This window comes from Strongylocentrotus purpuratus, unplaced genomic scaffold (genome assembly GCF_000002235.5).
Source record: "Strongylocentrotus purpuratus isolate Spur 01 unplaced genomic scaffold, Spur_5.0 spur5_scaffold_21, whole genome shotgun sequence".
NCBI classification, from domain to species: Eukaryota; Metazoa; Echinodermata; class Echinoidea; order Camarodonta; family Strongylocentrotidae; genus Strongylocentrotus; species Strongylocentrotus purpuratus.
In genome coordinates, this window is record NW_022145607.1 from 31,787,592 (window position 1) to 31,808,337 (window position 20,746).

Sequence of the window (20,746 nt, forward strand, 5' to 3'; positions counted from 1 at the left end):
CTCATAATCACAAATCGGCGCCTTCAATTGGAACTCGCAGTAAAATACATGTAGGAGATGGGGCGCTTCCTACAACGTCGGCAAAAAAAAAATATATATATGTATATATATGGCCGCTGAGGATTTGAGTATTAGCCTGTAAGCCTGGAAGTGTACTTGAGTACCTCATCACACGGTTATGCACAACCTTAATAATAAGCCTGCAAGCATGCTGAAGTTGTAGAACTTTGGCCACAAATGTCATTAGAAATAGAAAGAGAGAGAAGAGAGAAAAGAAGAAAAGAAAGAGAAAAGACGTAGGCAGAAAAGTAGCAAACATAGAAACATTTTTTTAAATGCAGACAGGGATTAAGAGTTGGAAACAATACAGTGAATTGCTTCTTTCTCTAATTTATATTTAATGAAACTTCAAACCTTTCGCGCTTTGCGCAGGACGGGGGAAATAGAATTCAGATTCAAGAACGGTACAATGAATCGTCTCCTTTCTCTAATAATTTAATGAAATGTCACAGCTTCTGCGCGGGAGAAATGCCCCCCCCCCCCCCTGGAGAGCGCGATTTGGTCGGTCTGTATGCTTTGCATACTAATTACGGCCCCCCCCCCCCCTAAAAAGTAAAATAAACATCTAGCTACACGCTTGCTCATTTTGACCTCATGCATTCATGGCCTTGTCCATAGCCTGGGATTTGCCCACTCACTTTCCCATAACGATCATGCGTAATTACATCTTTGAAAATGAATTCAGAATGGACACCATCTGGTGATGAAAACAACATATGATTGGTACCGAGCTCTACACGGGGCTCTGCACTGCTCGTGCTAAACCATAGCATGATGCACCGAGAGCGATCGCCCTGGACCAGGCGTGTGGAACAATGCTCTTGCCGAAACCCCGAAGGACACCTGCGCCGCGCCCGCGCCCGTGAGAGCAGACTTCGTAATCAATTTTCAATTACCGACACTTTGCAGGCATTACAAACAACCATAAAATACTTAACTTTACGAGCAACAAACTATGTATTTATGGTTTTATTACCCTTCTTTTAAGCTCACCTTTCGACGGCGCAAAGATGAAGATTTCGACTTGTGTTGAGGTTATCCCCACTCAAATCTTGTCGAAAGCGTCCCGTTACTCGGAGGCCATTTTGGTTGATAACGTGCATAGTCAATATACCGTGTTCTCTGATTGGCTGCGACGTTATCAACGTTGTACGTGATTGGGCAGTTGTTTTACACCTGTTAATTGTTTTGGAAAAGGACTTTTGTTATCGTCGTGGATCATTGAAGCGTACAAGCGCGTTGACTCACAAAAGGGGAAGGGCATAATATATAGTGCGCTTATTAACCAAATCTGAATCTCAGTCTGAAAAAGAATAGTACTTAGTATGCAGTATCACTGTTCCTGATTTGAATTCAAATATAATTCCAACACCAGTCACCATGATTTTGCTCGTTGTCAAAACTCTTACTAATAATATTTTCGAATGCTTTACATAATTACTATGATCTACCAACCACGGAGGAAAGCTGGCACATCGACTCGTCCAAATGTCTTTGCTAATTTACTATTTCCTAAATTTTAGGAAGCAAAAACATTGGAAAGGTTTTACTTTGAAAGCTGTAAAGTAAATGGTATGGTTTTCTGTAACACTTGGAATGCCTGCCTATACAATCATTCATTTAAGTTCGGCAGGAAACAGGTCAGGCTTAGTTCCCTAGCAGACTTCCTATTTGTGGTTTAAATAAATATTTAAACAAATATTCTTGAACTTCAGGCTAACTGCATTTTTCTGATATCAAATAGACCCTTTTTGTGGACACTTTTTTTTTTTTTTTTTGGTCTCGAAATTGGAAAATTTGACATTTTTTCGTTGGGGGGGGGGGGTAAGGTCACTTTACGTTAGCCGAGGGCATAATTTTTTTTTTTTTTTTTTAATTTTTATTTAAAAAAAAAAAATTAACAAAAATACAAAGGGGGGGGGTTAGTTTTTTTTTAGGGGGGTTTACACACATAAAATACCAAAGGGGGGGGGGGGTTTGAACCCCCCCCCCCCCTGCGTACGCCCCTGTTCTACATTGAATTTATAAAAACTGCGGTTTATATCCCAATGTCCATTCAAAAACACTTCGTCTTTTGTGACACTGGTTATGCGCGAAAACAAATTAAGGAGTACAGACTTGTTTAGTATGTCTCTAAAATAAAAATAAAAAATAAAAATGAGAGGGAATCAGCTAGAGCCACGCAGAGCCACCCCCCCCCCCCCCCCCCCCCCTCTCCCTGTGAAACTCAGAGAATGTTTTTTTATCCAACGTCGTGTTCTATTAAACACCTACTCCCAGAATCTTTTGCAGTCTCGATTCCCTATCAACTTTGCATCTTGACCAGAATTAAAGCACGAAGATACCAAAGAATCTGCTTTGAAGGCAGCATCGTCTGACTGTCCTGGACATCAGCAACAATAATAATAATAATAATAACAATATTTATAAAGCGCAACATATCCATCTCAATAAATTTGACTTGATACAAAATGTTTCCAATATTAAAAGAAAGACTATTTTTTCCAAGAAACAGTACTCTGATACTAGATGCATCCCAAAACCGTCCTTTCCTGTACCTGTTATCTTAGTTGGTTGTACAGATGATTAGTTCTAACCATGTTGACATCATCCATCCTGCAAGACGTACTTTCTTCACCCGAAGGAGAAGAACTCCACCCATTCTCTCATTCCATTCCGAACATTACTTGTTGCATCTAGGGAGCATTATGACTGTCATCATTATGTGTATCCCTCGCAATTTATTGTTCTGCTTGCAGTGAAATATTTGCTGGCTCACCGGGAGTATTGGTGGTTCAACTAAGTGAAAACTTGAGAAAATAAAGACCTTATTATGTCTATTTCTGGCTTTTATAAACGATGTTTGATGCCACCCCTAAAAAAGCTTCCAATTAAAGTGAAAGCATGCCCATCCAACGATAGAACATAATTATGCCCCGTTGGATCGAGCTGAACTTATCCTGGGCGGCATGTGAAGAGGGCGCAAAAAACAAAAAGGGCCTATTTAAAAGGGGGGCAAAAGAGAAAGTGAAAAATAGAGAAAATGAAGACATATTATTACTACTTCTGGCTTTCATAAACGATGTTTGATGCCACCCCTGAAATAAGCGTCCCATCAAAGTGAACGCATGCCCCTCCCACTATTATGCCCCCTCCCCCCCCCCCCCCCCCATGGAGCTAAACTTACCATGGGCGGCATGTAAAGAGGGCCCAATTAAAATGTAATAATGCGCAAAAGAGAGAGTGAAAAATTGAAAAAAATTAAGACATGTTATACTACTTCTGGCTTTTAAAAACGATGTTTGATGCCACCCCTAAAATTAGCGTCCCATCAAAGTGAACGCATGCCCCTACAAAGTTAAAACATGCCCCTCTGGAGCCAAACTTACCTTGGGCTGCATTTGAAGAGGGTGCAATATAAAATTATTTAAAAGAGGGAGGGGGGACAAAAAAAGATACGCCAAAGAGAAACAAATGAAAAAATGAGAAAATTATAACTATACTCTGCATTAAAATTCATAGGGTAAACAATATTATGACAATATGAAAATAATGTGAAAATTTTCTAAAACTTGCTCACTTTGCTCTCTCACATTAAAGTGCTTCAGGATCTCGTTATTTCGCGCCTCAGTATATGACGTAGATTATAAATAGCTTTTTAAGAGGTTCAACTTTAAACAAATAAAATGTAAATTTCATTGCTATATTCCCTAATTAGGCCTACAAGTTGCATCGGCTTAAATATATTTGGCCTACATATTATTTTATCAAAAGTATTCTATCAGTTGTTAAATATCATGCTCCGAATAAAGGATGATATAGGCTATAGCATGACAACAATACATCACTTAGGAACATTAGTATTCAGAGCTATATTATTATTATCACTATTATTATTGTAGTTATTATTATCGAAATAACAGTGGCTAATAATTGCCCCTTTTGTAGGTCCCTTTTGCAGCCAACATTAAGTTCTGTAGAACTTTGCAGGAATTATAAATATGTCATTTATGTCCTTTCTGTGAAATTTAAACGTTAGCAGTGTCTTAATATCCAAATTATGCAAAGAAACCCGTTTACTTGCTAGACTTCACTGTCAGACACTATTGAGTGACTGACTGGCTTTTTTCGTCGTTGGTACTAACATACATAAAATGAGCTGTAAAGGGTACATGAGCATTTGTCTTGAACATCAATAACCCACTTCTTGTAATGGCCAAAATTAAACTGATTGAATCCTTGCGCAGCATAAAACGTACGACCATTCGGTACAATGGTCTGAAAAATCAGACTATTACTTACTTGCTCTATAGCTCCTAAGTCGATGGTTACATAATTATACATTTAAAAAATACTGCTAGGTCACTTTGCTCCCTTGCTTGTTAAGTAACGTAGATATAAGTGGGGGGGGGGGGGGGGGGGTAATTTAGTTCTTTTCCTCGATCGGGTGCCTTTAATCCAGATAACTGTATGCACATATAAATATTGAGGCCCGGGAGGAAGGGGGCGCCGCTTTTTGTGGCGATCGACCTGTGTTTTGGGTTTTTTTTTTTTACCATCATCCGTCACAGTGCTTCCTTGATGACAACTTAACAAATTGATACATTTTCTATTTTTAATCGGATATTGCTCAAACTTTCCTCCTTTTATTATTGGTCAGGATCTCTGCTAACTCCAGTCCAGGAAGCTCCGACGAAGGCGTCAGCGTCGGAGCTTCCTGGAGTTAGATCTCTGCATGCACACTGCAAAGCGAGCCCTCTAGGTAGGAAAATGCGCGCACGCATGAACACGTAGCAAAGTGGGTTTTCCCCACTGCTGGTTTTCCCCATTGAATGAACAAACACAACAACTTCGAGCTGTAGTATTATGTGAATGTGATTGCTACGCTACGTACATAATATCAGCTGGACGAATGAAAGAGAGAGGGAAGCAAGAGACAAACGGAAACCATCCAGCCTAACAGGAGAACGGTAAATCAGACATATATGTCATATGAATTTAAATGTTCATTTTACTTTAGAAATTAGAATTAGATTGAGATCTACTGGCGCTGGCATGGCACAATTTAGGTTAGTGTAGTCGTAGATCTAGTGGGTAAAAAGCCCAGGCCCCAGATATGATGATCTTGCGGGGAGTCGATATAGACCCTATTTCTGGTCTGGTCAGCAAAATTTCCTCTTGCTGGAAAATTCTGGACAGTAAAGAGAGACTGTCAGAGTTGTGGAACTGAATGGTTATATATAGCACAGTCTGGAGAGAGAGAGCATGTAGCCAGGCCATGCCAGGTGGGGGTGGTCGTCCCAAAAAAAAACGCGCCACCCCCCCCCCCCCAAAAAAAAAGAAGAGATTTAAGAAAGGAAGAGGACGTAGGAAGAAAAAGGATTAAGAGTCGAGAACGGTACAACGAATCGTCTTCTTTCTCTAATAATTTAATGAAACGTCAGAGCTTCCGCGCTTTGCGTGGCCGTGGGAGGGCAGGGGAACTGATTTCAGATAAGGATTAAGAGTCGAGAACGATACAACAAATCGTTTTCTTTCTCTAATAATTTAATGAAATGTCAAAGCTCTCACGTGGGGGGGGGGGGGGACTGCAATATGAATTAAGACAAGTATTTAGAGTCGAGAACGGTACAACGAATCGTCTTCTTTCTTTAATAATTTAATGAAATGACAGAGCTTGGGCGTGGAGGAAGGGGAACTGAATTTAGACAAGGATTAAGAGTCGAGAACGGTACAACGAATCGTCTTCTTTAATAATTAATAAAACGTCAAAGCTTCCGCGCTTCGCAACCCCCTAGGGAGCGCGCTATGTAAGTGATTCACACGCCTCACATGCTCACTGCCGCCCCCCCCCCCCAAAAAAAAAAAAATCCTGGCTACGCGCTTGAGAGAGAGAGAGAGAGAGAGAGGGGATGGGAATATTCTGAATCTGTAGGTATTCTTTAAAAGTTAGGGCCATATATAAAATGGCATGCTCCTTGACTTTTTAAATTCCAATTTTTTATGATTCACTATTATTCGTTACCACCTACGGCCGTGTTTTGTGCACTGTAGCCTGTACTGTAGGCTGTTGCTATTTACATGTATATGTACCGTACTCGCTGAAGGAAACCGTCACTTATAGACCATTTTGCATTGATTTTAGATAAATCTTCTTCTGTAGTTTGCTTGACAATTAGTTTATTTCCAAGATTAGAACAATCTTGGGTATTTCAAAATCCATTTGGACTTCCTGTATATAGTGACCTTTGACTTTTAAAATTTGGTAAACAACATCCATACAAGTGGGATTGTTTCGGGCTCACCCCATTCCCGTGCATGCATCATACCTTAAATGTACAAGATTTTGAGCTGTTTAAAGGTAATGCAAAGTTTTGGGGATATTTTGAAAATTGGACTGATAGTGATTCTTTACAATTTTGATATATTTGGATGCCCCTGTGGATGTATTATAAGCTCTAGAAAATTTAACCCGTAAAACACTTCTGCTTTCGAGAAATTGAATAATCAAAGGTGCTCCTGGTAAATTTCAAATATTTCAAATAGCGCCTCAGGTCATTCCATGGTAGCTGCAACCATGAAAATGTCAGAATATGCAGTTCTGATATATAATTTCCAAATGGGAATACCAAATCGGTCAATTGAAGTCAGGAAACATTGTTTTAAGGCTCAAGTAATATCAGTCTTGAGAGGGCGCTATACAACATAACAAGTTTATTATATACAATCTCATCACTTTAGACTCAAATTCAACCGGGACAACGTTCATTGAATATTTCAAAAATTGCATATGCTTCCAACATGTTAATTTGAACCAAATTTATGACCCCATACCAAAACTTTGGATTACCTTTAAGTCTGAAATCTCAGGCCCATAACTATAGGGAGGGGAGGGGGTGGGGGGGGGGGGGGGGTAATGCAAACATTATATTAGGTGGACCCTAGACCCAACCTTAGTTAAGGGCCTGAATCTCTCAAGCAACTTGCAAATGTTTTTAATCAGATTCTACACGAGAATCATCAGACTCATTCTCATTGGCCCGAATTCACAAAGGAGGTTTGAGCTCAGACCAAGGTTTTCGTACGTCATATGACGCGTTTTACGCATTTTTTACAAACCTGGTTTGTAAAGAACAAAAGGAGGTTTGGCGAAACAAAAGGAGGTTTGAGCTCAAACCTTGGTCTGAGCTCAAACCTTACTTTGTGAATTCGGGCCAAGATCTTTGTTAAATATCAAGCCTTCATAATATAGCAATTCTCATGCATCGATGCTCAACAAGTGCAAAAGTGCCCCTTATTTTACTGCTCTCTCTACTTTAAAGTGACTCGGTAACATTGTTGAAGGTTGATGAAAAAAATTGCTTAATTTTTGTATAAAATGTTACTTACTATATTCCTTCTACTATACTAACCCTCTGACATGCAAAAAATCCTGAACAAATTCACAAACCACAAAGATATCTATGGTTTTCTTTGAAGGCATCGATGTGAGGCACCCTCTAACAGTGATTAACAGTAAATTCTCCCAACCATTTTTGAATTTTCCAAACCGTTTTTCCATGAGAAAAATACATAAAACAGGCTATAAAAATCTGTCAACACTTAACTGTCTGGAATGGAATGTAGAGCCATTTTAGTGCTTTGTGACGATTTACATTCACCTAAAATGTAATTAAATTGTCCTTGTCTTGATGCTGAACAGGCTTTGACAAGTAGCAGAATAGAAGTAGAATAATATAGTTGGGAGAATTAAAGAATCGATCAGATCATTTTTTCCCAATTTATACCATGAATAATGATACGTTTTCACTCAAATTTTCAGATTATCTTTAATTGTACATCTAGCATTGAAGTCACTACCTTAGCACCACTATCTCTCATCTGAACAATGTTACAAAGTCCCTTTAATAGTAAACCGTCTTATGGTATAAACTCTTTTTGTTTGTGTACGCACATTTTTTTCACAGGAACACCATGTTTTCAGTGTAAATGGGCTGTATTTATAGACACTACCTACCAATTTCATCTTTACGCTTTAGTGAATAATAGGAAAGGCAGTCATGGGCAGTTTAGTGTCTGTCATAAAGGATTTTTTTCCAGACTAGAAAAGCAGGAAATGTACTGCTCAAAGGTTATCTAGAGTTAGTGAAGCATATTATGTAGAAGTGCATATGAATTTGCATTTATGACACAGAGGGTTATTTCATGAATTCTCAATACCAATTGAAATTCCTGTGACTTTCTCTTTTTTTTAAAAAACCTTTGCAGAGCTCTATTAACTGCCAATTGAGCCATCAAGGCAGCCTTTAATTGTTTCAAGTGCTTCATCAATGGATGTCTCAATTACCAGAAGTCTAAGAATTCAGGAAGCAAAGGTTTAGCGTGTATTCCTGAAGATTCAAAGTGATCACATTCCATGTGGTCACTATGCCTAAGAAGAAGGGTTCACACAAGAACAAAAAATGGCAACAGTCATCAGCAAAGCACGTCAGCCAAAGAAGCACCAAAGATGAGAGTACGAAAGGACCCAGTTCCGATCCCCAAGGGACACCAGGCGACAGAGAGAAAGCATGGCGCACGAGTGATGGAGCCACAGGTTAGTTTTAATCAAGCAGACATTTCATTTTCAGGCAAACATACAGTCGAGTGACCCATATATGAGAATGTGGATCTACTCTTTCCTTTAAATAAATTTTGTTTACTCTTGTAGGGTAATTGTAATGTAAAAGTGAGATAAAAATCATCATAATATTCCCCGCTTCTGCTGAGCTACAACGATGAGGCAATAAGCAGTCTCAGAATTTCTTCTTATACTGGGTACCCATTTATCTCTCCTGGGTGAAGCATGGCATATAATGGTCAACGCCTTCTACAACTTCTTCTGGAAAACTGCATGTAAAACAAATTGACGTGATTAACGGTTAGCGCATGCTAGAGTTCGCGAAACAGACCAAAATTCTCCTCACGCTTTGGTTTTGCGTATGTTGCACGCTCGTGAATACTGCGGTCGCATCGTCCGTAGTGGTATTATACCCGATTGGCCTCAAGTCAGGCCAAGGGAAAGACATAGTCTCGTTATGCTACACCCCCTTTAACCCTGTCCTACTTGAATTACAAGATCATTACACATCTAATAGAGAGGTGATCTGCATCATATAGCTAGTGAAACTTTGGGTAGTTTTCCGTAATTGCCATGCAGAGTAGCTATTTTCATCTCTTTTTTTAATCTTCCATCAAAGCAATAGCTGCAATGCGACTTGAAGAGGAGGACGTTCAACGAGACAGGATGGCTCCACTCCAAAACCGCAGCCCACCGGTTGACCAACCTTCATACGATGTGGAAGTACAAGAGAACTTGCTTCAGAAACTGCCAGGTATATCCTTGATTAAGTTATCGTTTTTAATTATGCCACACAGATTATCTCCCTGTGCAACATTGTATTTATCATGGGATAGATATGGTATATTTGAAGGCTATAAGATTATCTAACTGTTTCCAGTGAAAGATTAATCTATACCTGTGTTTAAAAGGCAATCATGGATCTAACCAAGACTGGTATGTGTTTTTGGTGTATAAAGCCAATGTGTTGACATCTGTAATAACTTTTTTGTTTGTTTTTAACTTGGTGAATCCATAAGGGTTGAAACGACACCATGCAATTTTCAGGAGGCCCACTGTAAGTGAAGAAATTACTTCAAACCCAAAGAGAAGACTATCTTAAAACCTGTTTCAGCTTAATATGAATAAAAGACAAAAAATTGATTGGAATCCGAAAAGGTCAATTTTTTGCAGTCACAAAGATGATTACAAATATCAGTTCTGTATCTTATTTTCCTTTTGAGCTACACTTTCCTTTCATTTTTAAACATCCTTCAGAGCTCACCGAACTCACTCTGTGGAAGGTCAGTGAGGTCATTTCACCGCACAGATTCATGCCATTGGGACTGAAGCTTGGTCTACCTCAGATAAAGCTGAAGATCCTGCTTGATGAAAGAAGCGTCATCTGCCAACAGGAAGAGAAAACCTTCATGATGCTCTACCAGTGGTACAATGACCAAGGAGGTGACCTGTCCAAGTTCTTCTTCAAGGTTCTGACAACAGACGAGGGTCTAGACCAGGAACAAGTCTTCAAATTTTGTAAGTCCAAGCTTGGTAGTGCTACAATACTGTAAAAAATAGATGTAGGGCTAAACAGGAAATGGGGGTAACGAGTTTCTCTTCAGGGCATTGAATGGTGTTCCTAGACTGTAAAGAAGGTATGTAAAACCAACCTTGCTAAATATGAGAATGAGTGATGGTGATCCTGATGACCGATGAGGACCTAGACTGGAAACAAGTCCTCAAATTGTGTAAGTCAAAGGGTAACTAGATTATTTTAGGAAGCATTTCTGAAAGACTGTAACACTGTGATGATTGACCAAATATGGAACATGAGAATGAGGATGACATTTTGTTAAAAATGTCATGTTAAATATACACAAACAATGCTCCCTGCTTTGGTATTTAGATTGAAAGTGAAACATAACCCATTGTGTTTTGGTTTCTTTCAGTTTTTGAGCAGCAGCACACATGCACAAGCTTTTTTGGAAGATCTTTCCAGGATTTGCAGCTGTGGGATATAGCAGAGGAACTCCATGTGGCTAAGCTGATCCCGTTGAGTCTTCGATTAGGTCTGACCTATGCAAAGATCTGCAGTATTCGAGAGGACAGCAACAGTCATTCTGTAGATGTCCGCTACAACGTCATGGTAAAGTGGCAAAAGGAACAAACAGCTCAGATCGACCAGGTCGAAACTCTCGCCAGGATTCTGGAGGCATGCCGTGAGAGAAGAATAGCATACAAGATCCGTAAGTTTTCAGTACATTCATGTTCTTCAGATGTTTCCTTTCTTTCTTTTTTCAGAAGTGCAACGTCAAGAACACAGATGTAATTCATGTTTTCATTTGAGACTTGATCAAAATATCTCAGAGAATCTACATTTCACTCTAGGTAGCTGGACAAACGAAGACAGAAAAAGAACAAATATGTTCCTCTCATCATAGTGGACAGAGTAATTGTAGAATTAGATTGAGCAAAACAGGAAATAGATAATGCAGGAGATGGAAATTGTATTGGCATCTACTGTACCTGAAACTAATTCAAAGCTTTTTCTTGTAATCATCAGGCCAGAATCACTTGGGTGTCACCAATGAGGGGAAGACTTTGCTTATCAGTGAAGACCAGCCTATGGAGGGAGTGGCAGGTATGATATTTTACATTCACGCTTTCTTGGGAGTACGACATTTGCTCCTGGAACAATAATTACTCAGCATCACAGACCAAATTTTTACTTTTATCCCTGGACCCAACATGATATACCTGTCCCTAATCCTAGAACCCAAAACCTAACTTAAAAGTTAAAACCCGCTTAAAACCCTAATGCTGCAAATAGGATTAAGTAAAATCCAGTGCAATTTTAGCGGGTTACCATCACCAAAAATGGGAAGACATCGCCAATGTATGAACATCAGCCGATGAAACGTGATGCAGGTATGACATTCTATATTCACCAACACTTCAGAGACGATTCCAAGTCAGGATGTGATTCTTAGATGTTTAATTCACCTAGCAGGATTGTTGTTGCTTCTGTTGAATGTCCTCAAAGCTTTTTAATAACTCCCATCAATGTTCTAGTTTTTGTGTCGGTCTCTGTTTCGGGGCCATAGCTTTCTTCTTTTCTTTTTTGTGGAGAAGAACAAAGCAATGTCCTCTTACAACTAAGCTTATTTTTATACCTTTTTCTTGTTCATGAATGGTTCATGTTGTGTCTTTGTTTCCACAGAAGTTCAGCTCAATGTCACCCATTCCAACCAGTTGGTAAGGGAAGAAGCACAAGGTAAAATAAAAGCTCTCCTAGATGCCAGTTCCTCAGAGGTCAGTCTAGTCCCATCCACAGGAGTAGCAGCAGATTTTCTAGAGGGGCTGAAGACATTCAGCAACTTGTGTAAGCGTCACTCAGACTTCGTGAAGTGCTTGGAGAGGAGCATAGGGAGGGATGGATTCTACAAGCTCATTGGATTGACTCATGATTCTATTCATTTCCATGTGAAGGTGTACACCATTGAAGGGCTACGTTGGCTTCAAAGTGATGTCCAAAGCGGGCGCATCGGACATCAGCTTGGAAAGGTGCTCGTCTCCGAAAAAAACAAGCAGCTAGTTCTAGAAGATATCGTTCTAGACGTTGCGCCTGAAGGAAGTGGTGCTTGGGATCTACTTTCACATGCAGTCATTGACCCAATCCTTCCCAGCACTAGTCTGTCAACAGATTTTGAGAATAGGGAAGCATTGAAAGAAGACAGAACATCATCTCCAGATCTCATGGCCCACCAAGAATACCCAGTTGTCCCGGAAGCCACTGTCAGAAAGCAGGTAGTCACTCAGGAGGAAGAAAACTCTGGTCACCTAGCTGGTGGGTCTCCTCTGGCAACACCTGGAGAAGTTGCTTCAGTGGCATCTCATGTATCAATGAGACAAGAGAAATGTGGGCCTGTAACAAGCACAGAAAAAGCATATCCAGGTAAGAACAATTATATTTACATTTAACTACTCGTACTTCTACATCTCAAAGATTTGTCCTTATCCTTACATCTTGACTTGAAGGGAATTTGTGATTCGTCAAAAGGCAGAAAGTTCATTTCAAGACTTTATCTGATCCATGTGTGTTTAATTTGTATGAACGTGAAATTTGCCTGAAGTAAAAAGCAGTCCAACCCTTGTAAGAAGTTCATTTGTATGAAAGCAGCAAAATGAGATATAAGAATGACGAAAGTTGGAAATAAATTGGATCAATATTGAGAGTCAGAGCTATAAATGTTAGTGAATCTCGAATGGGTAATTTTGTCCGTGTGTTATGATGTAGACACGAACAACTCTCCTGTTTTTCATTTACATAAATATTACATTTGTTTTTCTCCAAAGTACCTTCTCCCTTCGGGTGCTACTCAAACCTCATAGATATTATGGATAACATGTAATTGTAGGTCCTCTAAATAAAAAAAAGATCCTCCTTTGTCATACATTAAATTGAACCAATACGTATAGTGATTACAACTTTTGACTTTCCCTTTTTTGGTCCCATTTCACTCGAAGTTTCACCAGGATGCTTCTCTTATTTTTCTGCTTTCTTCTTGGGTAGTTTTGCTATCAATGTTGGATTTATCTTTAAAGCAATTGTTACCAAATGCCCAAAGTTAATTTTGTGTGATGCTTGTACATGTAAATGTATTTTAGATTGTGGTAGAACGGGTATGGAGGTAAAATATTATTCAATCATATTGTACTGCAATGAATGCTGAAAGGATAGGGAGGTGTTGTGTTATAGTGGTTCATTCACTTGACCCTCCATCCTAGGGTGGAGGGTTCGAATCCCAGCTCGGCACCAACATTATTTGGTAAAACATTTTTCCACATTTGCCACCCTCAACCCTGGTGTAAATGGATACCTAGCAATTGTTTGGGTAAGAATAATTTGAGAGCCATCAAGGAGAACAACATTAATGCTGATAAGACTTTCCTGGGTAAAAATTAATTAGTATTATTACCAAGGGAACTTTGTAGTATATTTTTAAGACAGCATTACTGATTATATGAATGGATGTCTTGTAGAGGTTAATATTTATTTTATCTTTACATATATGATAATATTTGGGACTTTTAAATTTTAATACGTGTATTTATATATTTCAGGTGAAGCATCAAAAGAGATGAAGGACTGGACAGAAGAAGAGGTGGCCATCTGGCTGAAAAGTAACGTACGACTCTCCGATGAACTTGTCAGTAAGTTTGAAGGGGTGGATGGTTTCACGTTGGTGAGGTATACCAAACATGAACTGATAGAAGATTTCGAACTTTCTGCAGGATATTGCAGAAGATTGATGTTAAGGAGGGAGCATTACCTTGAAAACGAACGAATGGGCATCGTGACCACTCCGGAATCTGCATCATCTGATAGTAGAGATGGAAAAAACAAGGTAAATGCAATGGAGAGTGTGAATACACCCAGTCCAGAGCTTACCCCACCACCAGCAACATCAGCAGATTCAGATGAACCGGTACCACAGGGGGAAAGTATGCAAAATACCTCATCTTCTTCACCTATGGGTAACATCCAATTAGACTCCAGAGATGTGGAAGCTCCTGGAAAGAAACAAACTACAACAGCTCCTGCTCTAAGGGAAGTTCCTGTTGCATCTCTTAAGATGGAACAGGACACCCTGGAATCTGCATCATCTGACAGTAGGGATAGAAACTACATGGTAAGTGCAATAGAGAGTTTGAATGCACCCGGTCCAGACTTAGTAGAACCTACCCCACCACCAGCAACGTCAGTACCATCGGCAGATACAGATGTACCAGTACCACTAGGAGAAATTATGCAAAAAACCTCTTCTTCATCTATAGGTAACATCCATGTAGACTCCAGAGGTGTGGAAGCTCAGGGTAAGAAACAAACTACAACAGCTCCTTCTGTAAGGGAAGTTTTTGTTGCATCGCTTAAGATGGAACAGGACACCCTGGAATCTAATGTAGACATGGAGACAGGATACGGCTCATCCTATACTTCTGCCACACCAAATCCATCTGAAGTGGATTTACCATTGCCTCCATTTCGTCATCCAGAAAGGCAGGAATCACTGTATCAGGGGTCTGGGATTGAAGGTAAGGACGGTGACTCAAATGCAGAAAGAAAGCTTACTAATCTTCTTCTTGGGTCTGACAAAGGTGAGCTTGATTCATCCTACTACCCAGTTCTGGTTGTCAACACACCTGCTCAACAGTTGAGTTCTGCAGAGTTGGAGGAAAGGTTTGGTTTCATGTCTTCTGTCAATTGGAATGTTGTATTTGACTGCAATGAAGATTCCAACAAGATGGGGCTCTGTCATTATGTGAATCAGAAGAAATCAATTAAGATCTTGAGTGCAGATACATTCACAGAGACCAAGGATGTAGATGCCCTTAGAGAAGATATTGACTTCCCAGAGATCCCTGTTTGGGTGTTCCCTAATGGTCGGAATGATGTGAATGTGGCAGGAATGGACAAGATGTTAGATATGGACTGGATGAGAGAGCGCTCACATGCAGTCTTGAACACTGTCCGGTTCTTCTCTGACCCTGGTGTCATTCCGCCAGGCAGAGCAGTTGTTGTGTTCTTCCTGCTTTCATATTTAGATATCATGGTCATGACACAGTTGTTCAGGGAGTTCTACACTTCCAAATCGTTTCAGGACCTGAAACGTTTCACTGTCATCGCAGAGAATCAAGGTATACTGCACAAATGGATTCAGCATCTTGAAAGTCAAAGCATCGTTTCAAGCAAGGATATGAAAGATAGATGTCTTGGAGGAGTGCCATGGCAGGAGATCAACACATACATGTTGAGACTTCTAGGGTCCTGTGAGACACGTTTGCCAGAACTTCCCATGTTTCCTAGAGGACAGTGCGAACTAAGGAAGAAACACCAGAGTCAGTGGACAGACATATCAGTCCTAGCAAAGAATGAGTGTGAAAACACTTCTATGGATGAGAATAACCCCAAATTCTTAGACTTTGTTCAAGAGAAAGAGTCTCGATTCTATCAAGGTCATGGAGTTGACTGGTGGAATTTCTATCTGTCGGAAGAGAGGCTGAATGGAGGTAAAGACTACAATCATGTTCTGAAGCGTCAGATTTACAACAGGCTCCATTCTGATGTTCGTAAAGTACTCAATTCTCAAGGCAAGAAGGTCTCCCACATTTCAATGGCAACTGTCTTTCATGAAGCAGGCTCAGGAGGCACAACGGTAGCAAAGAACCTCTTGTGGGACTTGCACCGACAATACAGATGTGGAGTTGTCAATAGGGTCACTAACGACACAGTGAATCAGATTGTTGCCTTCCACAAGTATGGCTATGAGGAAGGACAAAATCCAGGGCCAGTTGTCCTCCTCTTGGAAAACCTGGATTCTGAGACCATTCGACCGTTTCTAATAAGCCTTGAAAGAGAAACCAGGTACTTAGAAAACAATGGATTGGCTTTTGTTCTCATCCATTGCAAAAGAACCTCAGAGCCGCAACGCCATCAGCAGAAGGAAGAATCAAAGACATGCGCTTGTGTTGAACATAAACTAACAGAAGAAGAGAATCAGTGGTTCACAAAGAAGACCAAAGATCTTGAGCAGAGGAGTGTGTTCAGTGAAGAGGAGTCTCCTGAGCTACTTCTTGCTTTCATGGTAATGAAAAAAGAATGTAATCCTGAATATCTGAAAAATGTTGTGAAGGGCATTCTTCCTCAAGTTGGCAAAGAGCCCAAGAAGTCACTCCAGAATGCTGTCAATCTATTGAAGTATATCGCTGTAGTGCGGAAGTACAATCCTGGTTTTGCAATGCCTGTTTCTGCCTGTGACGGTTTTATGCAAAGTCAATACAGAGTGATGTCCACTGGTCGGCGACAGACGCTTGGACCCTGGGAGAAACATAGGGAGCCATTTCTGAACCTGCTTCTCCTCGAAGTATTCATTCAAGATATTGATGGCTGTGTGAAAGGCCTTGCAATCGTCCATCCTGTTATTGCTACAGAGATTGTAAAGCAGCTTGGTGAACTCTTCCAACAAAAACCTGCTGACATGATCCTTGAACTTCTTGAAAAGTCAACAATCCTTGACACCTTGTCTTACAGCAAAGGCTACATTCAGAAGGTTTGCAGGGATTTGATGGTAAGGAGACTGAAGAAAGAGTACGGAGATGATAGAGAGACTGACTTTGCCCCTTTCATTGAAGATGTATATGCAGAAGATAGGGCAAAGGCATACAAGATCATGGAAGTTGGCATCAAGAAATTCCAAGACCCATTCATAGCACAACAGAAGGCTCGACTTCACAGCAAGCGAGAAGATGATTTTGATAATGCAGAGCAAGCCATCAATATAGCACTAAGCATTGTCTGCAAGAACTCATACTTGTGGGACACAAAGGGAATCATCCTTCGACAGAAGATGACACAGTATGAGCGCAGGGTGGACAAAGGAATTATCAGTGACAGTGAAATGAAGGAGTTGTTGGATACTTTCCGTGAATCTTGCACAGCATTTCAAAATGCTCAGAAGGCTATGGAAGAAGAAACAAGAAAAAGGAATTATGCTGGCTTTGTGGGTGAAATCACCACCATTGCTAAATTCCTGGAAATTGTACTGAAGAGGGTGAGACCTTTCTGTTCCCGGAATAATGGATTGGAGACGTTGAGGCGGTATCTAATGACAGAATATATTCCTCCTGATCTCACCCTACCTTCACTCTTTGAATTCAGTGATACCATGAAATCCTTGGCAGGGAGGGTCGACGAAGTGCTAGGACGTTTCACTGACTATCTTGCTCACTGTGCACAGCAACGATTTGATGGAGCCTCGTACAGAATCTATGATGACAAATTGGAGAAAATCTACACTGCCAGACAACGCTTCTTTGCTCTGTCGTCTCCAAAGTCTAAAGATGTACATGTGCATGCACAGTACCCAGTGGAAACTGCTTATGCGATGAGACGATCTGAAGTGAAAACGATGAATGCGGATGGATACCAACAGATCTTTGACATGGCTTCAAAGAAGAAAGTGGCTGATCTCAAACAGGTTCAATCTTTGCTCAGGCAAAACCTTAGTAGTCCAAGTCTTTTTGACATCAGGAACTTTGTGTTTACCCTCTTTGCCTTGTCTGTCTGTCCCAATGAAGGATTAGATGAGGCGGAGGCCAGAAAGTCAGTGAACATCCTGAAGATGATGGAGGAAAAAGACAATGGGTTCTTTGGCTTGTTCTTTGAGATGCTGTTAAATTGGCCCGATGGCACACCCAGAGAAGGAAGCACACCAATCGGAGAGACAATTAGGCAACTGAATGCTAGGTGGACTGGTAGATACCGCAATAAGGTGTATGCAGAGTCTCGACATGACCTGCCCAAACGATCCAGAATTCGTCAAAATTACAGCCCCCTGAAGCCTTCCACAGAGTTCTATCTTGGACTTCAGAATGAGAAATCCCAATTTGTCCATCGAAAGTCCATTGGACGAGTCACGTATGACATATGGAAAGAAGACTCCATCAAGAAGAGACTCAGGCGGTTGGATGGTGTCCTAGACAGCAAGCACTTTGTCTTGTACAACCCTGATGGAGAAGAACCAGTGAAGATCCTTCTGTCTCTTCCAATCAAGGGTCTACCTAGCCAGGAACCTGTTCAGTTCTACCTAGGGTTCTCATTTGCTGGCCCTCTTGCGTATGATGTAGTGTACAAGGACAACAGAGAGACCCCCTTCATTGCGAAAGAAAGTTCTTCAAACTACCCTTCATATGTCAATGAACTTGATGATATTGATGAGGTCCCTGTAAGCTATGACTTCTAAAGTTCTATGGGACATCAAGAAGCTTAGATTCTACAGATTATGTTGCTTAGAAAATACAGGAGTGCAATTGTCTTCAGTTAATGGATAACGTTTGTTCAGAGTGCTCCATTTCTTTCCCACCAATCATCAGACTAGCAAGTATGTGCATATGCTTGAATTCCAACAGGGGTAATCATATAGTTTGTGATGAATTCCTGAATGTTTTCAAAGTACAAATGAAGAAATCTGAACATGTACACTTGAAATTATTTTTCTTAAATATTTGTAGCTGTAAGTAAGACATAAATCCATGAGATCTTTCAAAGTCTGCTTGTCATCTTAAAGCGGGACTGCACTACTTGTAACTACTTTCGCCCTCTATATAGCATACAATGCCTTAGCGGTACCATTGGTTCCCCATGATCCCCTTTTTCTTATGTTAATTGAGAGCTGATTTGATGAGATAACCACGCAGGGAGGTCTAATCTCTCCTAGCCAAACTAGTGCAGATAGGCTCGAAGCAGGTGCATTTATTGATACATGTACTGTTGTTATGTAGTTGCTTTTCAAGGCCGGGTTGTCAAATTTTGTCTGTGCAAATTGATTATATGACGGGAAGTGCTTGTTACAGCTTTAAAAGGTTCTATGAAATAGTCACACATGTCTGTCGCAAATAATACTATTTTCCTGCATCCATTCATGTTAAAATAATGTATCAAACTTGTACATGAATCGTTTCTTTTTCTTTACAATGTGATGTGACCATGTTCATTTAGAAGTAGATGTATATATATATATACAGATATGACGTTCAAACATGATTTTCTTTTGAAATTGTGGCTGTAGATGTTCCATTTACCAACTTTAATTACATTTATTGGTCAGTGATATAGAAGAGGTTTTGTTTGTGCTGAGGTTGTGAGAGACTTTGAGGATCTGTGGGATGTTGATTATCACTTTTTTTCGATATGCTCCAGTTGTATGTATTTTGCTCAAAAAATTAGAATATATGAATCAATATTTTGAAGTATAATTTCTTTTAGAATGAAATCTAAAGAGAATATGATATTGTATTGTTTGCAAACTGTTTTCTGTCATCGATTTGTTTTTGATTTGTAACCCCAGCTGTTCAGGCTACCAAATGTGTGGGCATAATCTGTAATATTTGTGAAATGTTAGAAATATGTTTGAAATACAAGGGAGAAAAAAAGTGTTCGATGGAAAATGAAATGAATTCATTGTTTGTCAGTGATATTTGAAACCACATGAATTCAATAAGTTTGAGTTCTATGTATAAGAGAAATATGTCATGTAAAAGAAAAGGAGAAGAATTAATTGTTATTATGATGTCTCTGATCTTATGGATAGGCAGAATACCATTGCTGTTTATTTCCATTATGGTCTTGTACACACTTGCATATCAAATTGTATCTGCTTTTAACTATGTAGCTCGTGTGCTAATACACTGTACTGTATTATTTAGGTGAAAAGAACATGATGTGCTATTGCATGTCATATATATAACTTGACTGTGTTATGTTCAGAGAAACTGTAAATAAAAGCAATTGTAATGTATCATACATAAATGGGAGTCTTGTTGCTGTTGAAAGTATTTGCAAATGTGATGTTTAGTGTTGCCTAATTGACACGCTGAGTTGACCGGTCAAGTGGAACAAACTCCACGAGACTTATTACCATGTAATATAGTGTAACCTTGTAATATCAGGATTCAGAACTAAACTAAAATAGATTACAAGGAAGTGGGAATGGCCAAAATACCTCACTTTAACCCATAGCAGTTGAGATTTTTCTCATTTTCTAAATTTCTCCGCTTTTCCTCAGATTGGCAACAGTTAATCCAATTTTCCTCTCCTTCATATTTTGAAGGGAAAAAATGTTTGTTGAATGTGAAAGAAAATTGCAAAATGTAACTAGAAAATTGTAAATTTGTACATGGAAAATAGTAATTTGATGTTATATTGTGCTTGCCAATTAGAGACTGTAATGATTAGTTAAAATTAGATTGCTCTTTTTCCAGAATGGCACAGTTATGTACAGCATTTGAAAAAGACTAAAAATCTCATTGAGATGCCGTTTCTTGGTGTGCAGTAGGAAATTACTTTCCAATGCAATAGGTGGTGTAATGTTGAGACTTTTAAAAAAAAGCATTTCTCAAGAATTTAACCAATATTTTTAACTCTGTATTAGTGTAATTTGTTTTCATCGCATTTGCACTGATGTATATGATTCCAATACATGTACTTATCCTGTTCAAAATCTGTTTTTATTGTGAATGAAACGA

The 20,746-nt window shown here is 39.6% G+C and overlaps 1 protein-coding gene and 1 long non-coding RNA gene across 3 annotated transcripts in view; one reads left to right on the forward strand and one right to left on the reverse strand.

Annotated features, from left to right (window-relative positions):
* The window catches only part of LOC115928015, a 39,726-nt gene extending 38,535 nt beyond the window's left edge, over nucleotides 1–1,191 (reverse strand). For both annotated transcript variants that reach the window (XR_004065820.1, XR_004065819.1), the window contains exon 1: nucleotides 1,054–1,191. This is a non-coding gene — a long non-coding RNA (uncharacterized LOC115928015). The remainder of the gene's footprint in view (nucleotides 1–1,053) is intronic.
* A 3,671-nt stretch (nucleotides 1,192–4,862) lies between these two features.
* Nucleotides 4,863–20,600, forward strand: LOC100890193 (sterile alpha motif domain-containing protein 9-like). Its single transcript, XM_011670306.2, has 8 exons — nucleotides 4,863–5,030; nucleotides 8,329–8,656; nucleotides 9,300–9,434; nucleotides 9,938–10,198; nucleotides 10,612–10,908; nucleotides 11,226–11,303; nucleotides 11,883–12,617; nucleotides 13,787–20,600. Exons 2-8 carry the CDS (start codon nucleotides 8,488–8,490, stop codon nucleotides 18,463–18,465), a joined length of 6,354 nt encoding a protein of 2,117 aa, XP_011668608.2. The 5' UTR covers nucleotides 4,863–5,030; nucleotides 8,329–8,487; the 3' UTR covers nucleotides 18,466–20,600.
* The last annotated feature ends 146 nt before the right edge of the window (nucleotides 20,601–20,746 follow it).